At 48.9% G+C, this 23,330-nt stretch overlaps 2 protein-coding genes across 2 annotated transcripts; both read left to right on the top strand.

Moving 5' to 3' along the window:
- Positions 1–8,699: 8,699 nt before the first annotated feature.
- On the top strand, positions 8,700–11,166 carry PtA15_5A736 (uncharacterized protein; the record flags this gene model as incomplete). The annotated part of the gene is made up of 13 exons (XM_053169529.1): positions 8,700–8,916; positions 8,989–9,063; positions 9,136–9,201; positions 9,280–9,342; positions 9,415–9,480; positions 9,552–9,611; positions 9,681–9,815; positions 9,904–10,011; positions 10,095–10,193; positions 10,281–10,427; positions 10,509–10,640; positions 10,735–10,974; positions 11,060–11,166. The coding sequence occupies 13 exons, from the start codon at positions 8,700–8,702 to the stop codon at positions 11,164–11,166; spliced, it is 1,515 nt and encodes a 504-aa protein (XP_053020717.1).
- A 1,093-nt stretch (positions 11,167–12,259) lies between these two features.
- PtA15_5A735 (uncharacterized protein) lies at positions 12,260–14,413 on the top strand (the record flags this gene model as incomplete). The annotated part of the gene is made up of 9 exons (XM_053169528.1): positions 12,260–12,305; positions 12,366–12,534; positions 12,621–12,692; positions 12,765–12,882; positions 12,962–13,366; positions 13,473–13,751; positions 13,836–13,937; positions 14,046–14,053; positions 14,116–14,413. 9 exons carry the CDS (start codon positions 12,260–12,262, stop codon positions 14,411–14,413), a joined length of 1,497 nt encoding a protein of 498 aa, XP_053020716.1.
- Positions 14,414–23,330: the final 8,917 nt, after the last annotated feature.

The raw sequence follows: 23,330 nt of genomic DNA, 5'->3' as shown, positions 1-23,330 counted from the left end.
TGTCTGGATCCTCCCCATCTTTTGCTGCTACCCCCATCCCTGAAGGCCCAACCCTTTGCTTTCCATGTTCCGTCAAACTTTTGGTTTTCAATGTTTCTTGACCTGTACATTATGCGTGTATGTATCTAGCTTGACACACCTTCCTGTGGCTTGCATACCAGGAAAGCTGTATTCCTGTGAATTATACTATAAACCAAAGGTTTGCCCAACAAATGAGGTACACTGAAAATGCATACTACCACTTTTACCCATAGTGGTGGCAGAAAGCAGTATGGCATGGGAGGAAACCAGGCTCTTGTTAAGATGTCTTGTCAATTCCAGCTCAGGTGTCCTTTTTTTTTTTTGAGAACAGGAGCGGGAAGCTAAGATGGATGTCTATTCAGCCCCTTCACGACTTCACCTGGGTTGGGATGGTTTTTGTTGTGTGAGGGGCTGAAGAAAAAAAATGGTTGAAAAGCCACAATCGCCCGGAACTCTCAGGCCAAATTTGCAACATTAGTCATAAGCCTCTCCTGCGGAGAGTCCCTTTGGGACGTGGGGGTCCCCCCCTCCGTTTGAGAGGCTTACTTGGCTAGGCAAAAAGGGGACGTTGGGCTGCATTGCAGTCAAGGTATCAGGTCCCACACATTGGGGACGCAACCCGTGAGGGTCCTGGATGGGTGGCACAACGGGGAAAGCAGGTCCCCAGAACGCACTTCTGAAAATACACAGCGGGGCAAATTGAGATAAGGCTGGCACCCAAAAAGTACCACCCAGGTGGACCCCCCAGGTGCGGGTGGTTGGGATGAGGCCAACACCCCACCCAAACACCCGGGTTGTTTGGCAGTACATGATGGGCGGGCTTTCAAGGTTATTTGGACAGGCTTGAGCCCTGGGAAGGTCCAATGAACGGGCCTGGGAGGCCAATTGGACGGGCTTGGGAGGCTGCTTGACAGCCTTGGAAGGTTAATTAAGGTTTTATTGATCTCATTTCCCTGATCGGGCAAGCACATTCCCACTATGGGTCATCTGGATGGTGTCACAGACAGAAAAAATGAAGATTTCCACAGTAAAAATAATAATTGTGACCACCTGGGTGGACCCCGCTCCACCCAGGTGGTTTCGGATCTGGGGTTTGGGACAAGGCTGACCCCCCGCCTAAACACCCGGGTGCCAGCCTTAAATTTAGAAAAGGTGTTGCACCCCACCCGAGCCCCAGGCAGTACACGCCACACAGGCGCCACTTAGAGATGGCACTTTTGCACCCGGGTACCCGCGCGGGTGCGGGTACCCGCGCGGGTGCGGGTACCCGCCGGCCATTTTGGCCAGATCCTGACATCCGCATCCGCATCCGCACTTGTTGGCGGGTACCCGCCACCAAAAACACTCCTCACAGACAAGATCATGTTTTCATTTCATCATATCATATGTTTTCTTTTCTTTGGTGACAGTAGAGGGGGAGAATATCACTCCACTGTCACCACATTGCCTTTGGTGGCACCACATGCCTTCATCCTGCCCTTAGACTTATCCTTCATATTTTCCATATGTTTGTGGAGATCCAGAGGTTCAATCTTGTCGTTCTTTGAGTAGAACAACAACACCATCCCTCTCCCTACCGATTTTGCATTGAGTTTGTGTCTCTTGGCCAAGACGTAGTCTTGGCCAAAGCTGAAAGTCCGTTCGACATCAACAGTTGTTGCTATACATAATTAATGAAACAATTGATTAGTTTTGTGTTTTGATGCCTGTGCAGAAAAAATTAATCTTACCGGGGCAGCACATGACATCAAGTGCCATCTGTAAGAGTCCATGGTGGTTATTTCCGCTAAGTTTTTGTTCAGCCCACCACTTGAGCCCATTGATTGGTTTGCGGTCTTCCAAATAAAGGCCGCCAGATAGCCATATGTCCACAGGATCTGATAGCGCTTTGGAAGATCTTGCAACAGCAGCAGCGCCAAGCCCGGCCAGAACACCAGTTTGTGGCTGGTGGAACCTTTGGTCAGTTGAATTGCTCAGTGTGAGAGATTACAAGATTTCGTTTACCTTTATTGGTCCTTTCCTGGGTGGTTTTCAGAGATGGCATCAGGTACCTGCTGTCTGATTTTACTGATTTTAATGAATCTGCTTCCAAGTACTTGTGAGTAACTAAAATGAATATGTAACAGCTTCAGTCAATCAAGTACCACTTGGACTTGAGGAAAACACTCAGCTAGCCGGATAGGCCAGAACAAGTAAGATTAAAGAAGTCAAACAATGTTGTACAGGTACCTGCCAACAGGTATACCTGTTGACAGGTACCTGTGCGCAGGTATTTGGCATCTGTACTTTTATGTGTGCCTTCCTAGAAATTTAGCTGAGTGTCTTCCTCAAGTCCAAATTGTACTTCATGAGATGAAAGTGTTACCTATTGACGTTCTTTAATGACAAGCACTTGGAAGTAGTTTTATCAAAATCAGACAACAGTTACCTGCTGCCATCTCTAGTGGTTTTGGTGCGGTAATTGTGTTTGAAGGCTTATACCATGTATTGTACATCTCGCGAGTGAGATCTATCGCCTCACTAATCCATGACTTAGGCCATTTGGCCAGCTTAAAGTATTCATCCTTGAATGACGGATGGAGAACTGAATGGTCAAAAGATATTATGTTAGTTGCAAAACATGTTAGAAAAAAGCCAATTAGACTCGAAGAAAAGGCCTACCCATTGCTATTCTGTAGATTGGTGCGCAGTCAGTGAGCAAATAGTACTTATTGGTAATTTGAAGCCCAAAGCAACATGCATTTCTTAATGCGGCAGGATATTGTCCATCTTTGTTTGCAATCACGGCCGAGAGGGTCGCCGTGATTTGATCAATCATGACTACCACTTCAGCTACCCGGTCCAATGCTTTCATTGATAGTTGAAGGGTCATTTTGTAGAATGGTTTTAGAATCTGCACCAGGTCTGCGGCCAAGTCAAGGTCCTCCTGGTTCACCTGCAGGTTGCGGGGTGTGCCAAACTGTTTATCACACTGCCAAGTAACACTAGCATGACAAAGAAGTCAGTCTGGTTCACTGCTGAAGTTATTTTTATGATTTTGAACAGACTTACATGGCGTTCTCACATCGGACAATGCTCAAAAGCTGCAAGTATGTGGAGTTCCACCGAGTCGGGACGTCATGCTCAACGTTATGAGGCTTCTGGCATTGAGTTTCACGACAAATCTCAATAAATCTGGCTTTTGAATTTGGCGACTTCTTCAATTTCGTTGCAATGGCGCAAAACTGATGAAAAGTAGAACAAAACAAATTCATTATCCAAAAAATTAAAGGAAGACCAAAGTAATCAACTAACCTTTGCAAGAGATCGACGACATGACTCTGACGTATAAACATCATCATCCTTTTCATCTTCAACATCTTTGACATCAGCCAGTGTAAGCTCGTCGTCCTCTGCTAATTCGCCATTGGAGCGCTCAGAGATATTGGCGGGAAGCTCCTCCTTGTTGTCATCAGTGGAGCTACTATTGTCTTCCTCTTCATGAAACCTGAAAATGCAATCACACATGTAACAATCAGCGGGTAGAAATCAAAGACAAATTGAAATGATGTCAGAATAATTAAGCTTGCCTTTCAATGAGATTTTGTGGTTCCTCCTCATCATTGGATTCCTCATACTCACCAGCTCTAGGGGAGCTTTTTTTGTTACGCGCAAAGGGTCGGAGTATTGCCTTTACAATAAGGTTGAGGATATGTGCAAAGCACCTTATCCACTGCGGCTCGCCTTGGAAACGTTTCCACAAAAGTTTTTCTAACTCAACAATCATTGTCCTGTTGTTTGCCGCGTTGTTGGAAACAATACCACAAATCTAATGAATATAATCAGCAGGTTAGATCAGATTCTCAGATAATATAATGTACAAAATCAAAAAAAAAAAATATCATACCCGATTTTTCAATCTAAACTTCTCAACAATGAATTTAACCATGCGCGCTAAGTATTCACCTGTATGCCTTTCCTTAAGCTGGACAAAGTCCAGGGGCATTGCATCCAATTTGATCCTGCCGGCCCCATCATCCAAAAGTCAGTAGATAACCACCCCCATTATGTTGAATCCGTTTGGTGTCTGCCAGGCATCAGCACCCAAGTAAAGTGCCCCCTTGTGGACCTGAATATAAAAAGCAATAGGTTTAAGGTGCAGTCAGTTGGGTCGTTATCTGAATTTTAAACAAAGAAATCAAACAATCCACGACTTACACTCAATTCGTGACAAATTTTCTCCTGAACACACAAATAAAGCTGCTGAATCGCCTTCAAAACCATCCTTTGGTTAGGAAGATGCTTTAAGATTGTTGGATGGAGAATTTTCTTGAGGCTGCTTTCTTCCAAAGCCGAAAAGGGCTTCGCTCCCTCCGCACACCAAATCACACACCGCTGCAAGACCTAGAGTGAGAAGACTGGTCAGTTGGGAGAAAATTGAGATAAATAAATAAATATTGAGTCTTACCTCCTGCTGGTCAATTTCACCCATTCCAGATATACCAACTGAGGCAAGTGTTTTGTTACTTGGTGGTTTTTGTTGCTTCCTCAGGCATCGGCCTGCATGCGTGAGAAGATTACTGCACAAAGATTCATAGGCTGGTCAATTGATATTTTTTGAACATCTATCAAGATTTGAAATGCTTCAGATATTGTTTCCTTGCTTCTTATAAATAGTAGGGAAAGTCAGACTCACATCTTACACTTCCACGCAATCATGCGGCGGTTAAATTTATCTTGCTGATCAGACAATCTGGGTGACTCGTAAGAGGCATAAGCTGAACTGATTTGATTACACGCGAGTTTCTTTGCGTGTTCTACATTTGCAATTTATTCAGTTTTTTGAGCCAATTGAATAATCAAGAAAGAAAGCAGAGTATATTACCTAGACGCTGATCATCAGTTAGTTCAGCTCCCACCTGTGTGGAATTAGGTGTTCCTGAGTCAATGTTGTCCTGTTCATTGGTTGAATTGGGAGGGGGGGCTTCGTTTTCATCATCTGTTGCAGGCCGACTTCGGAGCCTCTTTTGTGGTTGGGCCATAGCGTGGTATTTGGAGGATATGATGGGGGAAGCACGCAAATTGAGGGCGGAGGGAAGCCCGGGTCGGAGATGCCGTATTGCCCGCAGCGAGCTGGAGATCATGTGTTGTGCAACTGCGGTGTATATGTGGGCGGGTGTGGGCGGGTGCGCCTGCAAATAACCCGGGTACCCGCTCAAATTCTGTCGGAATCTCAGACATCCGCACTCGCATCCGCATCCGTTGGCGGGTACCCGCCGGCCTTGGCGGGTACCCGCCAACGGATAGCGGGTACCCGTGGCGGGTGCAAAGTTGCCATCTCTAGCACCACTGGGGCCCTAAGTTAGGATTACGCCGCGGTGACCCACACATGAGTCACCGCCCCCATAGCGCACACGTGACGCCCTGCGTCCCCTGGCGTAACGGAGAGGTACCCAGCACGCCACAGGGCCTTTGGGGTAACTGGCGCGGGACAATGACTGGCCTCATCACGCACTGGATGTTGCCGCCGGGTCACTGATCAATTGCCCTCACAATCCAGGGACACCTTCCCACCAGTCCAGCCTGCACGAGTCTGCCACATCATTATTGTGCCTGTCCCCAAGGTAGTGTAGCCCCTTCCCTGGCTCGCACCCACAAGTCTGACTTCAACAGTAGTTTTCAAGCAGTGGAGCCCTTTCCGGGGGCTCCAGGTTTGTTTGAGTTTTTAAGACAAATCTGATCCAGTGTCTGCTCCAACGTACTTGCTCAACACCTCTCCCCACCCTTCATGAGCACCAGGCCCTCTGCTCTCCTCCCCTAGACTCTCTTGTCTCACCATCCACCACCCCCTTGGTCTCTTTCAAATTCCAGCGGGTCCATCAGCCAGCATCGGCCCCCATCCCACCCTCATATCCAGCAGTCATCAGCTAGTCTGCTTCAGAGCAGCATCCAGCCATCCTCCCCTCTTTGTTCAACTACACCATGGAGCGCCCCCAACCACGGTTTGACGTGGGACACAATGCGGAGACAACCCTGGGCCCCACGACCCCACCCTAAAGTTTTGGTGTCACCCAGAGCGGGAGTGATCGCCACCCGCGGTCGGCGCGACCTCCCATGTGATTCCCACGTGATTCCCACGTGCGGGGCCCGCGGTCGGCGAATTCCTCACGTTGGCCTGCCGTGCGCGCCGCGGTCGGGGTCCGGTGAGCGGTACAAGAATGTCCCGGCAAAAATTGACTCAACACCGGGATCAAACCCAGCGCATCCATTGCCTCGAGGAAGGACAAACTGCCAGCCTTGCCAACTAGGTGGCCACACATTTCTATGTTACACTACAGGCAAACAGGTGACTTTCCCACGCGGAGCGTCACCTGCGCAGTCACTGCGGCCACCAAAATTAGGTGACGCTGCGCGCGGGAGCAACAGCTGTCTGCCTGTAGTGTTTGGCCCGCGGTTTACCGTATCATAAAGACCATTTCTCTGAATTTTGTCAGACAAAATCTGCGGATTTGGACCAAGACTCATCCTTTTTTTTTGTTGTAATATCTCACGTATGTAGACTTTTTCCAAACATGGAAAGAGGTTCAGAAAATATTTTTTTTTTTTAAAAAAAAAAATCATTTCTTGGTTGGCCTAACGCGGGCTCAGCCAGAGGGCAACGTTGGCGCGCTACTCAGTGCCAGACATGATTGGCTTGGCCCACCCGCTGATTGAAGCTGTTTGGGCTCTTGTCATGCCCAACCAGCTTCCCCCGTGGGCACGCTGATCAGAGCCGGGATGGGTTGGCTGGGTTAGCCACGGCCGACCCATCCAACCTGCCTGTGGTGCTGGATGGGTTGGGTCAAGGGGGGCCCGACCAATCTTTGACACAATCCGATCCCGCGGTCAAACTCTGGGCGGGCAGGTTGGCGCCCACCCGGGCCAAACTTTTGCCGACCGCGCCGTTGGGCCCACGTCAACCCAAGCTCGAATTCAAGCGGTGGTGTACCTGTTTACATTGCTCTTGTGTCATCCTACTTACCCCCAGTGTCAATAATCTCCCCAAGAGCCCCACCCATGTACTCCTCCCCTTCCAGAAAGTCTCACCAGAAATAAAAAATATGCTTGGTAGTATGTATTGCTGTAACCGTACCTGACCCAAAAGCACAAATGGGATTGGTTGGTCTGTCCTTCCAGAACTTAGAAGCCCGTGCCTCCAAAAACTTCCCGCAATTTTTTCGCGGGGCAATGTCCGGACGGCTTTTGAGTCCTGTGACCGGATAGCATGACCCAATACATTTTCGGTGCCGGATCAAATATTGGCGGGTCGCCGCTGAGCACCGCAAGGGTACCGGACCAAATATCCGCTGGTAGCGGCTGAGCGCTCCCCAACGTTGCCATATCCAGCAACCGGGACGCTCCAGCATTGTGATACTCAAGCCCATGGGCCGCCCGAGGGACGATCAGGGGCGCGTCGCGTTGGCGCGCCATTCCAAGTTACGCAAGAGGTGCGTGACCGAATTGCGCAACGGGGACGGTTCATGACGCCCCAGGTGCGTCATGGTGGTGCGCCCCTGGGACATGTCAAGACTGAGCGCCACCGTTGCGGTCATTGGTTTGCGGGGTCTCGGGGGCGCAACAATTATCGCCCTCGGGGCGCCCCATCCGCCCCGGTGTGTACATATGACCTGGGGCCTCCCGGGGCTCATCCAACCGGATTGTGGGCTGAAAGAGTATCATCACCTGAGTGTAACGCATTGCCCTCGAAGGATGTCTCCTGATGTCTCCCGCACGCTCGGGATAACAACATGCCAAAAATGCCTCAAACAGCATTTTGGCAGGCACACTGATACAGAGTCGGTCGACTTCGCAAAATCCGAACGACCTTCGATCGAATTGATAAACAACGTAGGGTTCTTTCATACTTAGGCCCCTAAGCCTAACCCAGGACCTAACCCTGAGCCTAACCTCTCTCCTCCCAGGCCATAGTCAAATTCGTTATTGATTAGGAATGAGATATTCGAGTTTAGCAAAGCACGCCACACCCCCCGAATTGTGTATTGCGGTTCCGTTGACCGATCAACGATTGGATTACATTGCTCTTGATTTCCTTCCACCGGTCATGGGCATATTGGTACGAGCCGGTAGACAACTCAATATGCGTTTCCGCTGGGAGAAAAAATCCGGTGTGATTAGAGTTAAGCCGTTGTGCATATACTTCCCGCCGACTGCCTTCCGCCTGAGGGAACCTGTTAACTGTAGCTGAATATTGTTGTTAGGTTGAACCCACTGAGGTTGAGAGCATCTAAGTCGCAGGAGCTAGGGAAAAAAGAATTACGAATGCCATGTCGACAAGCTCAGCGAAGCAAATATCTAACACGGCGACTTCAGCTTACATACCTAAAAAACTGCCCTTAGCACTGCCACCGACACAAATGTGCCGATGGCCTCTGTCTCAGTCTACTTCGCTAGAATCTATATACTGAGGCTGAGCCTTACAACTCACCGGCGCTAAAGAACATAAACCTCAGTCGGTAAGGTAAGAGGACTGAGTTAAGCAGTGCTTTGAGAAGACGAGTCCTTGTCTATAAAAAAAGGTACAGATATCCTGGAAATCTGATTCTCCCAGCCCACCTCTTCCACCCCAAAAGCAGATCCTGCCCTGCTATAAGCCAAAATCACTTGTATCCACTTCCCATACACCTATCATCCGTAGAACTATGAGCTCTCCCTTCTTTGATACTGGTAACGAAAGCAGCTCAGAAGAAAGGCGGGCGACGAAGCATTTCAGTTTGGCGGCGGCCGCCTCTCGCCCCTTGCAATTTTCGATAAATGATGAAACTAATCAGGCGGAGATAACGTATCGACCTGCGTCTGCCTCTACGCGGCTGGAAGCAACTTTTGATGTTGATTTATCGGGCTCTGGGCCCTCAAATGGTGAGCCCATAATGCTCTCACACCTTTTGCATCGTTGTTGACAAATTGACGTGACTCAAATCTTCACCGCAGCCTATCAGTATGCAGTGTTGGGGCCGAGCGTGGGTCACAACCCAGAAAGTTTTGCACCCTCGCTGCGCTCGAATGGTGATTCTTTTCATGTTTATAAACTTCGCTGCATTGTGACTGATAAAATACTATGGAAAAACTTGACTTTAGCTTTTCTCCCTCACGACCTGGAATCAGCTAATCGTTTTAACCTTGTGGCCTCTCAGCCCTCAAATGGCGAGTCAAAAATGCTCGCATAATGTATATATATTCCTGTTCATAAATATCTGTGACTCCAATCAATCGTCACCATAGCTCATCCAGCCACGCTGAGTTCGGATGACGGCGGGGAAAACGTTGCTTCATCGCCCTCGAATTGTGAGTCTCTTTATTTTTCTACACTTTGCTGCATTGTGACTGACTAAATACTATGGAAAAACTCGACTATAGCCTTTGTCTCTACGGAGCCAGAAGCAGATGATCATGATAAAATTTTGGGTCGGCAATTCTTAAATGGTGAACCTATAATGCTCGCATAGTATGGAGATCACTGTTGATAAACTTCTTTGACTTAATCTTTACCACAGCAGATCTGGATGCAAATAGTCTGGAAAACAACCAAGGAACTTTCATTATGCTCTCCGATCGTGAGTTTGCTTTTATTTCTAGCATCTCCAGTATGACTGATAATATGTTGTTGAAAAACTTGATCGTAGTCGCTCCTTTGCCAGGCGATGAGACCCCCACCACCACCACCACGCCTGAAAGTATTTCTGATGGCACCACCAGCACGCCTGAAAGTATTTCTGATGGCCAAAACCACCTGTCTCCCCAAGATGTGGCACTACCAGGTAGCATTTCCTTCTTACCTCGTATTACCAGAGACTTAATCTTGAATCCATATAACAATAAACCACACTAATTTTATTTTGTATTCAGCTCCCAATACTGCTGATTCAAGATACCGTGAGTTACCGGCCACAACACATCTGGAGGCAATGCCGAGTTTGGACAACAACCAAGGAAATTTCCTTCTGCCCTCCGATTGTGAGTTTGCTTTTCTTAGTTTGCTTTTATTTCTAGCATCTCCAGTATGACTGATAATGTGTTGTCGAATAACTTGACCGTAGTCTCTCCTTTGCCAAGCGGTGAGACCCCCACTACCATCACGCCTCAAAGTATTTCTGATGGCGAAAACCACCCGGCTGCCCAAGATGTGGTACTACCAGGTAGCATTTCCTTCTTGCCTCGTATTACCAGAGACTAGATCTTGAACCCATGTAACGATAAGCAACACTAACTTTTTTTGCATTCAGATCCCAATGCTGCTGATTCGAGATACCGCGCTTTGCCGGATGGCACCTTCAGCTGCAACATGTGTGTCCGTGTCTGTAGGCGGGAGAATAATATCAGGCGGCATGTCACGCATCAGCACCCAATGCCAGGATTCCCTGTCCCCAGGTGTAAGTTTTCTTTGTTTGTCCTTTCTGAAGATGACAGTTCCCAGTACTCATGATTGAGACTTTGCTTTTGAATGATCCCAGATCCCTGTGATCACCCTGGTTGCGGTAAATCATACGCTTTTCCAGGCGAACTTGCGGCACATAAGAGGAAGGACCACGAGGGGAAACCAGCACAGAAGCGGAAAATGAAGGCCAAGGCGTCCGACGAGATTTGTATGTACTCTCTTCCCAACGCTCTCCTCCCGAGTTTGATCACGTCTTTTTTTAACTGATTTTCATTCCAACATCTGTCGCAATAATTTACAAGACTGGTGCAATTACTCTGACGTGTGTCGCAAGATATTCAAGACTGTGCAGGGAATTGAAGCACACTTGAACAAAGTGCACAACGTTGACGTGCAAATGTCGGGACTCTTGGTACGCGAGATGGTGCCGACCTTGTCTGGGCCTCATGATCCGGTCCCTGGCCCCTCACGAGAGAGGAACGAACCGAATGTGCCACCTCTGAAGCGTCGGAAAATGAACCTGAAGGTGCCTGATAAAATATGTATGTACCCCTCTTCCGAAGTCCCTGCTCTTGTGGTTTCCTATCACTGATTGTGATGCCAATATTTTGGGCAATAATTCTCAAGACCGGTGCAAGTACTTTCCGGTATGCAAAAAGGAGTACAAGATGTGGGGAAGATTCCGGAACCACATGAGGAATGTGCACATGGAGGTCGTGGAAATGGCGGACTAGGTGCACGGTGCGCTGGATGAGGCTAGATGGCGCCCACCTCACCTGGGCCACACGATCTGGCTCCTGACCCCTTAAGGCAGCCATCCATGTAATTTCTCTTTGTCTCTCTTCAACTCAACTTCATCTTTGGCTCGTTGTATGCTTCCATCAATAACTAAAGATTTTATTGCATCCTTGAGACTTCTGAGAAGGCACCTGTGAGACCCGCGCCAATATGAGTGGGCTCCAAAAATATAAGGCATGAGAGCGAAGAGAGGTCTGAGAGAAAGACACGAAAGCAAATATGTTTAGGAATTTCAGCCCGAAGTAATAGCAGAAAGTGGGAGAGCAGATGGGGATACCGGCTTTGGCATCAGGTAGATAAAGAAAGCGCCATCTGAGCGGACAGTTCCTGCAGGCATCTTGTAGTAAGTCAAGGATGAAAGCAACACAACAAGCTGAGAGGAGAGAAATAAAACGGTTGAGAATGAGGGTGAAGCCAGAGGAAGTAAGCGGCAATCAGCTGTTGTCTGGAGGATGATGAGGAAAAAACGAGGACACGGGGTGGGGTCCTATATTCTATAAATAAACTGACCAGTCCACGGCCGCCTTCCCCCTTCTGCACCACTGGATCCGAACAGGCATGCGTGCATCCCTTTTGATTCAGAGCCGGTGGTTATGTCCAACGTTTGGATACAGTATCAATCGATATGTGCCAGTACATACGCCGACATAGGCCGACACTGGCAGACATCAAGGGGCCCCACGCCGATCCTGACTTAAATAAGTCTCCCGGGACTGGAGGTGCAGAGCGCTCCGATGCGAAGCATCTCCCATTCTCCTTCGGAGGTCGCGCTTCGCACCAGCCCAGGCCGCCCGGGCCCTCCGAAGCGGGGACTTCCGTAAAGATAAGTCGGCGCCGATCCGCGTGCCGGCCGGAAAGCTGCCGCGGGTGGGGCTTAAGGCGGGCCCCGTCGGGGAGCCCGGGTGACTGTCGACTTCGACTCGAGTGACATCATCGGGCTCCTACTCCGACACTTCACTCCCAACACATCCAGAACCCAGCCCAACCACAACAACCACACAACTTGGAAGCTTCATACACCAGAACGAGATGGGGAAAGTAGCAGCAACCTCAGTCCAACCGCAAACCCTGACAGGTATGACAGTCTCCAGAGTGCATTCGCTGATATAGAGGCGAGGTTGATGAGGATAAACAGTGATCGATAACCGGACGGGCAAGAGCATCGAAGTTCCGATCGAGCAGAACTCGATCCCGGCCACTGCGCTCAAGAAGCTAGCGATCAAGGGCGGCCAGGCGGCGGGGTTGCCGGCGAACAGCCGCCCGGAAGACGAGCTGGAGGCCGGGATTAGGGTCTATGACCCCGGGTCAGTCTCTCTTTCTCCCACTATGCCCCGTCTGCCCGATAGGAACCTCAGTTGTGACGCTTGGTCCTTTCTACTTGAACTTCCAGGTTCATGAACACTGCAGTCATCAAGAGCAAAATCACTTACATCAACGGCACCGCCGGCGAGCTTCGCTACAGGTCTGTTCCACTCGTATTGATTCAATAGCGTAGCAGTCCTTGAACACAAACTCACGCTCTTCATCAATAAAGGGGTTACCCGATCGAACAACTCGCCGAAAAGAGCACTTATCTCGAGGTCTCTTATCTATTACTCTATGGCGAATTACCGACCAAACAACAGTTTCATCACTTCAACAACGAAGTAATGGTAAGACCAACCCGACTCTTTTCTTCGTTTTTTTACAAAACCGTATAATTGATAAACAGCAATCCGATGGCATGTTTAGCACCATACATATGTGCACGTAGATTTGGAGCAGATCATATCGGCCTTTCGATACGATGCGCATCCGATGGCGATACTGATTTCGTCATTTGGGGCTCTAGGCGCGTTTGCGCCGGGAGCGAATCCGTCCTTGCAGGGGCAAAAGCTATACACTCGGCCAGAGGAGGAAAGTTCGCGGACTGTGATGGACAAGCAGATCTTCCGGCTGCTCGGCAAGTCGATCTCACTGGCCGCGATGGCCTACAGGGTCCGCATGGGTCGGGCCTTCAATCGTCCCCCCGTCGGCCGGTCGTACACCGAGACCTTCCTCTACATGCTCGACTACTTGAACGAGGGCGAAAACTATCGTCCGAACCCGGTGATCGCCAAGGCGCTCGACGTCCTCTTCATCTTGCATGCCGACCATGTCTGTCTCGATCTCTATTTATTTTTTTACCTACCTTTTTCTAGCCCGCCCTTCGAAGAACTGACCTCTCGTCCGGACTGCTCTTCGAATGAAATAATGATTGTAGGAATTAAATGCGGGCACGGCGACCATGTTGCAGACGGGAAGCACCTTGGTGGATCCCTACAGCGCCGTAGCCGCCTCGACGGCAGCCCTCTATGGCCCACTCCATGGGGGCGCAAACGAGGCGGTGATCCGGATGCTGATGCGGATCGGCAGCCCCGCCGCGGTCCCTAATTTTATCGAGCGGGTCAAGCAGAAGAAGGAGGTCCTCAGCGGGTTTGGCCATCGGGTCTACAAGACCTCTGATCCTAGGTCCTTCATCATCCGTAAAACTGCCGACGAAGTCAGACCCTCTCTTCCATCTCCCTTGTTTACCGTCCTTCTCATATGAATTGTGTGTTGACCATTTGCTTATCTGTTTGATCAGGTTTTCGCGGTTACTGGTAGAGACAAAATGTTGGACACCGCCATCGCTTTACATGAGCACGCAATGAAAGATGAATATTTCCAGTCCAGGAATCTTTACCCGGTGATTTGGGGTTTTTATGTCACTTGATTAGGAGAGGAATATCATGACGGGGAACAAGCTGACTGATTCTTTGTCCCGGTTATTTCTTTTTCTCTTCTCCCGTTTCAGAACGTCGAGTAAGTTGATAAAATGTTCTAGTTTGAATCGGCACAGACTAACATTGATATCTATGAAACAGTTTCTGGAGCGGATTGATCTACCGAGCTTTAGGATTCCCGACGGATTTCTTCCCGGTATTGTTTGCAGTACCGCGAGTAGTAGGATGGTTGGCGCACTGGAAACAGATGCAACACCAACAGGGAGGGGTAAAGATCTGGCGTCCCAGACAGGTCTATGTCGGCGCGGCCAAGCGCGACTATGTCGAGATCGATAGCCGCCAGAAAACTGCCGTAGAAGAACCTAGCAAGGTCGAACATGTCTTCTCCGGTAGACACTTCTTGGCGAGCTGGAACGGTAAAAACTCGCCTAAACTTTAACTCCCTTTCCTCTCCTGCACCAAAACCTCTGTTCATCACTCTTCCTAGACTCCTTCCCCCTTCTTTGCGATCAGACCTTGTTTTTCTTATGTAGTACCAATAAAACCAAACTAAAGAAAACTGCATAGCTCCAAATCTCGTTTCCCCACCTTCTCATCCAAACTTCATGTAGATAAAGCCATCGATCGATCGCAGACAAAGCATGTTACATGTAGAGACGCGCGCTGTAAACTTTTCTCTTGTTTTCTTTATAAACAACCGTTGTTCATAGATATATACATGTGTGTTTGTGTGAAGGTATATTTGAGTGTAATGTCCTAAAAGGCAGGCTTTTGTTGTCTCGAACAAGATCCGGAGGAGCTTGTATTCCGGGAGACAATCCCATTGCTCTCTTCCTGCGATGATTTCCGGCTAGCTTGCCGTCTTGACTTTATCTTTGAGGTCCCCCTATTTGACTCTCCATTAGCGAGGTTTAAATCGCTCAAACATCTCATAAAAGTATTGCTTTGTGCGTAGTTTTCTTTCATACATCGAGTAATCCGGGAGCTGACCAGAGCAAAAGTGAATTGACCCCAACGTGACTTGAACAAGCAACCTTTCGATGACACAAGCTATGGTGACTGGAGTCGAACGCGCTACCATTGCGCCATGGAGTCCTATGCACGTGGACGCATTGTTCAACGTTTATTCCGCACCCACGCCCTTACGGACTTGAATGCTGTATTCTGATTTGCAAGGATATGGGCTGCCACTGAACTCAGCTGGCCTTTGATTCGAGAGACTTGCAAAGAAGCAAGTGAGGACCACGGAGAGGGCAAGGACCACGAAGCAATGTTGGTCAAAGACATTCTGCTCACGAACTTAACAAAGTCCCTCGAGACTTCGGGCCCCCGGGGGGTAGGCTGAACTCGCGAAGCGAGCCTCTGTCAGGAGGGACTTAGACCATACCACCCCAAGTTGGCGCACGGAGATTGGATTTTTCATGCCTCTTTTCACTTTGTTTGTTGTACACTTTTCATAGATCACTCTTTCTGAATTTTTTTTGGCTGCTTGTCAGGGCAAGATGTTATTCAAGAGCCTTGTATTTTTTTATATTTATGTACTGCGACACATATTCTTTGAGAAATTAAACAAACCAAAATACTCACAAAAAAGTAACCGACTCTGTAAGGGAGATCTGTAAATATTTCATTTTGCTAGAGCACGGGCCCTCATTCAATTACCCCGGCTTACCTCAGGTGTAGCTACAGCACGGACGCTCTCTGTAAACCAACTGGGGCAAAGGTAAAATTTTGACAACTTTGATAATTTATTTGGAGTGAATGGAGAAGTCTATTGAAACTCAGATTGTATGAGATGACGCGCAAGAAGCAAGGCTTTGCGCCAAGCAAATTTCTAGGGTATTAAGGTTTGAGGGCAAGGAAATGTGATGGTTTGAAGAAACCACCCAGCCAAACTCAGAATCTTGGCACGCCAAAAAGGGGCAATAGCACGCAAGTCCCTCCTGCCAAGGGCTATTGGACGCTTGCTTTGCAAGACCAGACGCCCGCAGCAGCAAGGGTCTTGGGTTAAGTTCGTTCTGCTCACCACATGGCATATGCATCTGGCTACCCCAACACGTCCATACTGTGAATACATGGATGACCCAAGAGTCATAATTCGACCTCGCTCAGCCTCCCGCGACCATGTTACACAACTTGGGAGTTTACATGTCCTTCCTCAAGTTCGCGCGGGGCCGCTGACTTGCTCCTCTCAGCTAGGGTTGACGGCGCCACCCCTAGGTGCGCGCCGATGTGCGGGCGCCTTGCATCCGCGCACCGGGCGCGCACCTTTGGGCAAAAATGAGGGGTGTGCGTGCATCTCACATCTGCATGAGATCGGGGGGGCCGAGAAGCATTCTTGAACTATTTTTGGGGTTTCGTTGGGGTTACCCGCGGGGATATCTCCACGGGTGAGGTCGGGACCTGCCGGCTGCGGCGGTTTCTGTGGGGGAACCCGCGGGTATACTACCCTACACAGGAAGAAAAATAAACTCCACAGTTCCAAAATACCAAATAAAATCATTGATATGCTGCCCTCTCAGCCTCGCCTGGGCGCGCCGCCCTTGCGCCAGCCAAAGGCGCGCCCCTTGAGGGGGTCTTCTAGGCGCCCATTGGCGCGCACTTTCTCAAATGTGGCGCCGTCAACCCTACTCTCAGCCCAAACAAATATTTGTCCCTGGATCAAGGGCTTCGGATCCTCCTGGCTTGCTCGAAAACCACCAAGTTATATGTTGCCCTCGCCGTGGTTTCCTCAAAAAATATCGATACTATGGCACCAAGTCATCGGAATCGTCAACTTGGCGGAAGCTCAATGCTGCTCAATGGACCCAGACGGCCAGGACGATTCCAAGCCTCAAGGCCCCGCACAAATCCCCAAGACGAGGCCACTTGCATTGCTGCATCAACCCAACTCGCCGAGGATTTTGGGATGCGTCAAGTTCCACCACGTGATATAAGGCCAACCCACGTCCCTACTCCAGCAGACAATGATGAACAAAATAACTTGGATTTTGATCAACATCATACCAAATGGATCGCGCGATGAAGTGTTTGATTGATGGAGTGCACGAGTTGTGGTGTTGATGGGGGCTGATGGAGGTTGAGTGCGGCCGGGGGGAAACCAAGCAGTCCACCACGACAACGTATTGGTTAGGTTTACACATCACCCCGGTGCTCCGGCATGAGATCTGGCCTCAATCCAGGGACGGATATCCGTCTGGGCTGAGAGGAGCAAGTCAGCGGGCCCGCGCGAACTTGAGGTACAAGGACATGTAAACTCCCAAGTTGTGTAACATGGTCGCGGGAGGCTGAGCAAGGTCGAATTATGACTCTCAGACCATCCGCACCAGGCGCTAAGTTAGCCCGGATTAGGGCACTTAGTTCGACCCTGCAACCGCATCGGGTTGGATCAACCGGGGATCAACTTGACCCGGAGCTTGGTTTGGAGCTAGTGGGGTATAAATCTATCCCCCACTAGTCCTTGAACTAACCTCTAAAATGCATATGCATCATGCTCAATGGCATGAACTCTATGTGTTTAGGTGCCAAACACATACCATACAGGCACCTAATCACATAATCTCCGACAGCCTCAGGCCTCCCAATCTACACTGATGCGGTCGGCCACTTGGATTAGCCTACTCCAACCGTAATCCGAGCTGTTTAGTCCAGACTAACTTAACAACAGATGCGGATGCTTTCAGGCCATCCATGTATTCACAGTATGGACGTGTTGGGGTAGCCAGATGCATATGCCATGTGGCAACGATGGGAAGTTACGTTATCCAGTTTGCCTAGGTGTGATTTAGTTATCCAGTCCTCTGGGTTGTGAAATCCAACATAAATTGAATCTGTGGGTGTCAAAAGAAAGGCTGAATGTTGATTAACAGTATGGTCCCACTTTTTTTCAAATATACTCCTATTTTTGATGTTGAAATATAACTTTTGTGACCAAAAATCAGTTATCTGGGTAGCTTAAACCAGATAACCGATATTTGGTCACAAAAGCATTATTTTAACATCAAAAAGAGGATCTCCTTGGAATAAATTGGTGTCCATATTGTTAAACAACATTGTACCTTTCTCTTGACACCTACAGATTCAATTTATGTTATATTTTACACCACATACAACCGGATAACTGAATGACATCTAGGCAAACTGGATAACATAACTTCCCATTGTTGCATGTGGTGATTCTGCTACAGATGTGTAATAACTGCCAATCTTGCGCAGCATTAGGGCTGGATGTGATGGCTAGCCTAATCAGGCTCCCGCTCGACTCTGCTCGACTCCTCGGGTAAATCAGATGGTTTCGGCACTTCGGCGGTCGGCGCTCACACTGCGTGACCGGTCGGAGTCAAATCCAGGTCGGCTGCGTATTGTTGGAGCGGAGTAATCTTTGAAGCTCGCTCGGTCCAGCTCGCGACTCCCCGAGCCACGTAGGCTTAACAAGCCAGAGTGCCACCGTGTGGATATCTTATCCATATCCCGTACTACATAGTACTCGGTAGGTAATGTATTTTTTTGCTCGCCTTTTTCATAAGGCACGGCGGCCCCGCTATATCTAATTTCCGAAGAGGTGGGATCGCTGAGCATGACTTTTCGAGCGGCGAGGAAGCTACTTCTAGACAACGAAGAAGACTTCATAGACGGCAGGTATTGTATGTTAGCCGGGAAAAGAGCCCCCTTATCAGGAAACCCAGATAACTCGCAGGTGAAAAGTGCCGTTTCATGTGAACCAGAACGGTCACCTCTTCACCGGTGAGAAATCTCCACCCGCGGGCGCAGCACCTCCGCTTGTGAGGAGACCTCAAAAACCAGCACTGCTGTCCGCAGCGTATGTACACATACACTCGAACATGCAGGAGGAACATCTGCTCACAAGAGACCATTATTCTTCGCCGGCAGCCACCCACTGTGCTTGCGCGAAAGAATGTGGATCCAAGGTAATAGGCTGTTCCACCTGTTTGTCCTGGCGGATTGGTTAACGTGACTCTCATGGGGACGAGCCACTTGGCCGTTGGGAGGAATAAAAAAACCCAAGGCAAAAAAAGAAGGAACTGATGAAAGAATAAAGTAAGGTCTGAATGAGGAATGATAAAACCAGAAAATAGCAACCAAACAGACTACCGGGCCAAGGATAGGGAAAAGAGGAAAACCAGAGGGAAAAGGAGGAAACAGACTGCTATATACTTTTACTAATCTCTTACGGTCGAGAAAGATGAAAGAGAAAAACTAATCTAGGTTGCTGGAGCATGGACTAATTAGACTAGAGGATTTCGAGCTTCGACGAGATAAAGTCAAAGAACGAAGACGCGAACGAGAGAGGAATTTAGAAGAAGCCTGTTTAGGAAGCTGAGCTCGAATAAGAATGATCTTTTGAAACACTTGATTGACTCGAGAGAGCACGGTCATTTCTCTCCCAATCTCAACATCCTCGTCGTCGTCTTCGAAGACCGACTGGAGAACATCTGATTGGCAAGGTGGGCAGATGGGGGCTGCTTGCTTGGGCATCAGGTATAGCGAAAAATCATCGATTGAGTAAATTCTGGCTGCAGGCATCTCGCAAAAGGGAAACAAGGATAGCGATCGGGGTTGGGGAGGGGTTAGCAAGCGCGGGAGGTTTGGGTAGATGGGGTCAGTTTTTTGCGGGGTGGACTGTTTTGGAGGTTTTGGAAAATTGTGGTGGCAGGGGTGGAATGTGGTGGGTGGGGTGGGAATGGGATGGGGGGAATGGGACGAGGGGGGGAAAGTAGGTGCTCTTTTATAGAGTGTGGTGGCTAGGATTTGCCGGCCCACCGAGCGCGTATTCTGACTCGGGCCGGCCTGCTGGACCAGCGGAACGCGGAAGGTCTGACCCCGTTAGGCCAGTCTGCTTTCTAATACAGCTACCCACCCGCGGGTGAGGCTTTCAACCGTGACCGGGGCGGGACCGGATGGCGGGCCGGTCAGCATCTGAATCCATGCTAATTAATCGAGCTGGGCCAAAAAGCACAAATTCCGCCTGCCGGCCGGCAGACCAATTCGCAATTTCCCATGCGTACGCTATCCTTCAGGGCCGTCCAGCCGGAAAAACAGCGGGGAGGATCAGGATGGCGTACCGGTCGGTTCGGGGAATTGACTGAGCTGGTCCGAAAGGAACCAGCCCCCCTCATCAGTCGCCGCCCCGATTCGCAATCGTATGATAATGCAACCATCTGGATTGGCTTAATTGCTCCGGGCACGTGAGATATTGGAGGCGCTCGCGGCGGTAATGCCCGACATAACACTGCATTAAACCTGGCCTCCGGTTACCAAAGTCCATTTCTCGTATATATACCACCGCTACTGTGGCGGGACAGCCCGGAACCCAGGTTGCCCACTCGGCCGCGCGAAAGAATCAGCTTCCGAATTCCATCCACTGTGAGAGTCTCATTTATCGGGGGTTTCCAGGGTGCTGTACTGCTCACCTGGTGCATGAACGACTGATGCGTCGAGTGGCCGCAGTTTTCTTGATTTGACCGGGTGTGTATAGTGTGTTCTCGAAACCGTGAGCTGATGACTTTGACGCACGACCTACAGAATGGCGGGGCTCTTCTGGAATCTCCTTAAGTATCATGGATGTGAGACGGAGAGCCCTCACTTTCCCCGTCGTGCCACCCATCCAGGACCTTCACAGGTTGCGTCCCCGATGCGTGGGACCTGAGAGCATCTCCACCGCGGGAGCTAAATCAGGACCCTGGAAACCCCCTGTGGAGGTGGGTAACCAAAATGTAGGCCAAAACCAAAAAGGGTACTCACCAAATATGTATGAATGGCCTTTTTTTGGCATGAGGGTACACACGGAAAATGTACTTTTTTTCTCATGGGGTTGGGGGGTTGGCAACAAAGATTGTATGAAAGTTCAGGGTTGAGCAGAAAAGCACCCCGGTAACCCCCCCCCCCCCCCCCCCCTCAGCAGCAAGTCAAGGCCAGCCAACAATTTGTTTTTTTGAACTGCCTGCCGGCAAGGAGGAGGGGTTCCAGGGGGTTTGAGAGCCCACAACTAGTAGCCGGCTTAATCCTGTTTAATCTAGATTTTACTTGAATACACAGAAATTCAATCTAATTCTCAGAAACGTAGAAACATGTCTGGGCTCATCAGAGCAAATCAGAGCTCATCTGGACTTGTTCAGAATTTTCTCCAGCCTGGTCCAGCTCATTTCATCGCATATCCCTTCATTTCAATCCCCAATTCATCTTTGTAAAAATGTTGGTCAATACTATTGTTCCAGATCTGTTTGACAAATTCTTCTCAATCTCTCTATCAGATTCACAATACCTTGCGGAACACAAAATGACTTAATCTATTGGCAGTTTAGCTCTCCTCCAATAATCCCTGAAGATGAAGAAGATGAGGGAATGTGGTATGTTGTGAATAAAAGCATGGACGTGGTCTTTGGTGTTGAAAACTGCAAATAAAATCTCAGGCGTGGAAAGTTTGGCATTGAAGTTGTGCTTGAGTACTTGAAGAAAGCTCGTGGTCACCCCTCTTGGAATGCGGACAAGCTCCCAATTGATCTTTTGTGATTTTTAATCTATTTGTTTTTCATTTTTTTGACTTAAAATGCTACAGCTGCCTATAAGATGCTATGCAGTGAAAAGAACGGCAAGCTGGCTGCGCAAAAAGGCCCGCTGTGGGGTTTCTGGGCCAAAAAAAAGGGTACACACCAGATTTGTATGTATTTTTGGGCAGAGCCCTGGGCCTACGCACAAAACCGGTATGAATGACTTGTGAAAATGTATGAATTTCGGCCAAATCTTGGATTTTTGGTTACCCACCTCTATAGGGGGCTTCCAGGGTCCTGCTAAATTGAGGTACTAAACCAAATTTAGCTCCCCAGATCCGATTTAGCTCCTCCACCGGAGGCGCTAAAGGCTACCCTAAAGTAGGAAAACCCATCCGGGGGGTACCTGCCAAGGGCTGGCGGGTACCCGCCCACAGATACTGGATACCCACGGGCGATCTCCATTTTGAACGGACTGATCATTTGGCCACTGATATAAAAACATGACAAGCTATCAGCCACAGAGTACATGTCACAGTACCTTACACGTACCAAGTACTTGCAATTGTTCATATTACACACATTACATTCCTTTCACACCTTTATTAGATACATACATCATTAGATAAAAGCTTAAGAATGTACTCTTGTTATACATTACATTACAGATAGTCATAGTTAAATATAGTTACTCCAATGTATTGTTGTTAGAGATGGCCATGGGGACCCGGGTACCCGCGGCGTGTCCGGGTACCCGCCATGATTTTGTAAAAATTTAGGTACCCGGACTCGCCGCCAACACCCGCGGACAGGTACCGCCGGTACCCTCACTATATTTTACACAACTACAGTTTTTTTTCAATTTCAAAGCCACTAGTTATTGGATAACAATATCTCATAAAAAAAAAACCTTGGATTATCGAATCCACAATGGTCTGTCATTTGTAGATAAAAATTTGTAAGAGCATCCTTACCGGTGACTAGTTTAGCTCGAAATTAGCTAGTTTAGCCACCAATCTCAACCACACCGGGTGTAGCTAAGCCCAAGCTAAATTAGTGAGAAGCTTGAATTTCAGCTAACTGCCATTTCCCGCGCCCACCACTCAGCTCCACCCCGCGCAAGCCGAACCAATATGGCTGAATCGCTGTCGCTAAGTTAGTTTGCAACAGCTGCGAGTCAAAACTCGCGCCAACATAGCTCGACCGGTAAGGATGCTCTAATAAAAGTCGGTGAGATGAATGATGTGGAAGAAAGCTTATCAAGCTCTTCATGATCAGTGAGTTCCCGACTGGTATTAGGATGGCTGGCCCAAGGGACATTTGTACGGGTAGCTGAGGAATCATCATTTTCAACCAAGATATTGGTATCAGCGACATCAGATTGTATTGCTTTGGTCCAACCATCTGACGGTCCCTGAGGCGATGATGTTGGTGAAATCAAGGTCTGGCGTGATCTCTTGCTTGATTGTTTCATGGTGTGAGGTCTCTGTGAGAATGTGTCACTATTCACGGAGCCAGAGGATGGGCCAGACTCTTATATAAATGTCAGCCAACAGGTTTATTTGGGAAATTTCAGCATGAGATAATAATCACAATAGCCTGCATGTTGTCCCATCCGCATATGCTTGATTGGGTCCACCATACACGCCGTGAATGGCATAACAATTGAGGTGGGGTGAGGCCAGAAAAGTGAGAAGTGGACTTACCGGGGCTGTGAACCAATTATGATTCAGAGGAAGTGAAACTGGGAGCAAGAGCAGCAAGCTGTATTGGATGTAGAAGCACACAAATTAGAAGCTTTCTTGCGGTGAGGGGGGGAAGGCTTGGATTGTCAGATAGATTGTTAGC

Source organism: Puccinia triticina, chromosome 5A (assembly GCF_026914185.1).
Source record: "Puccinia triticina chromosome 5A, complete sequence".
NCBI lineage: Eukaryota > Fungi > Basidiomycota > Pucciniomycetes > Pucciniales > Pucciniaceae > Puccinia > Puccinia triticina.
The sequence above is the reverse complement of the archived record's forward strand: the minus strand, read 5'-3'. Positions and strand labels throughout refer to the sequence as shown.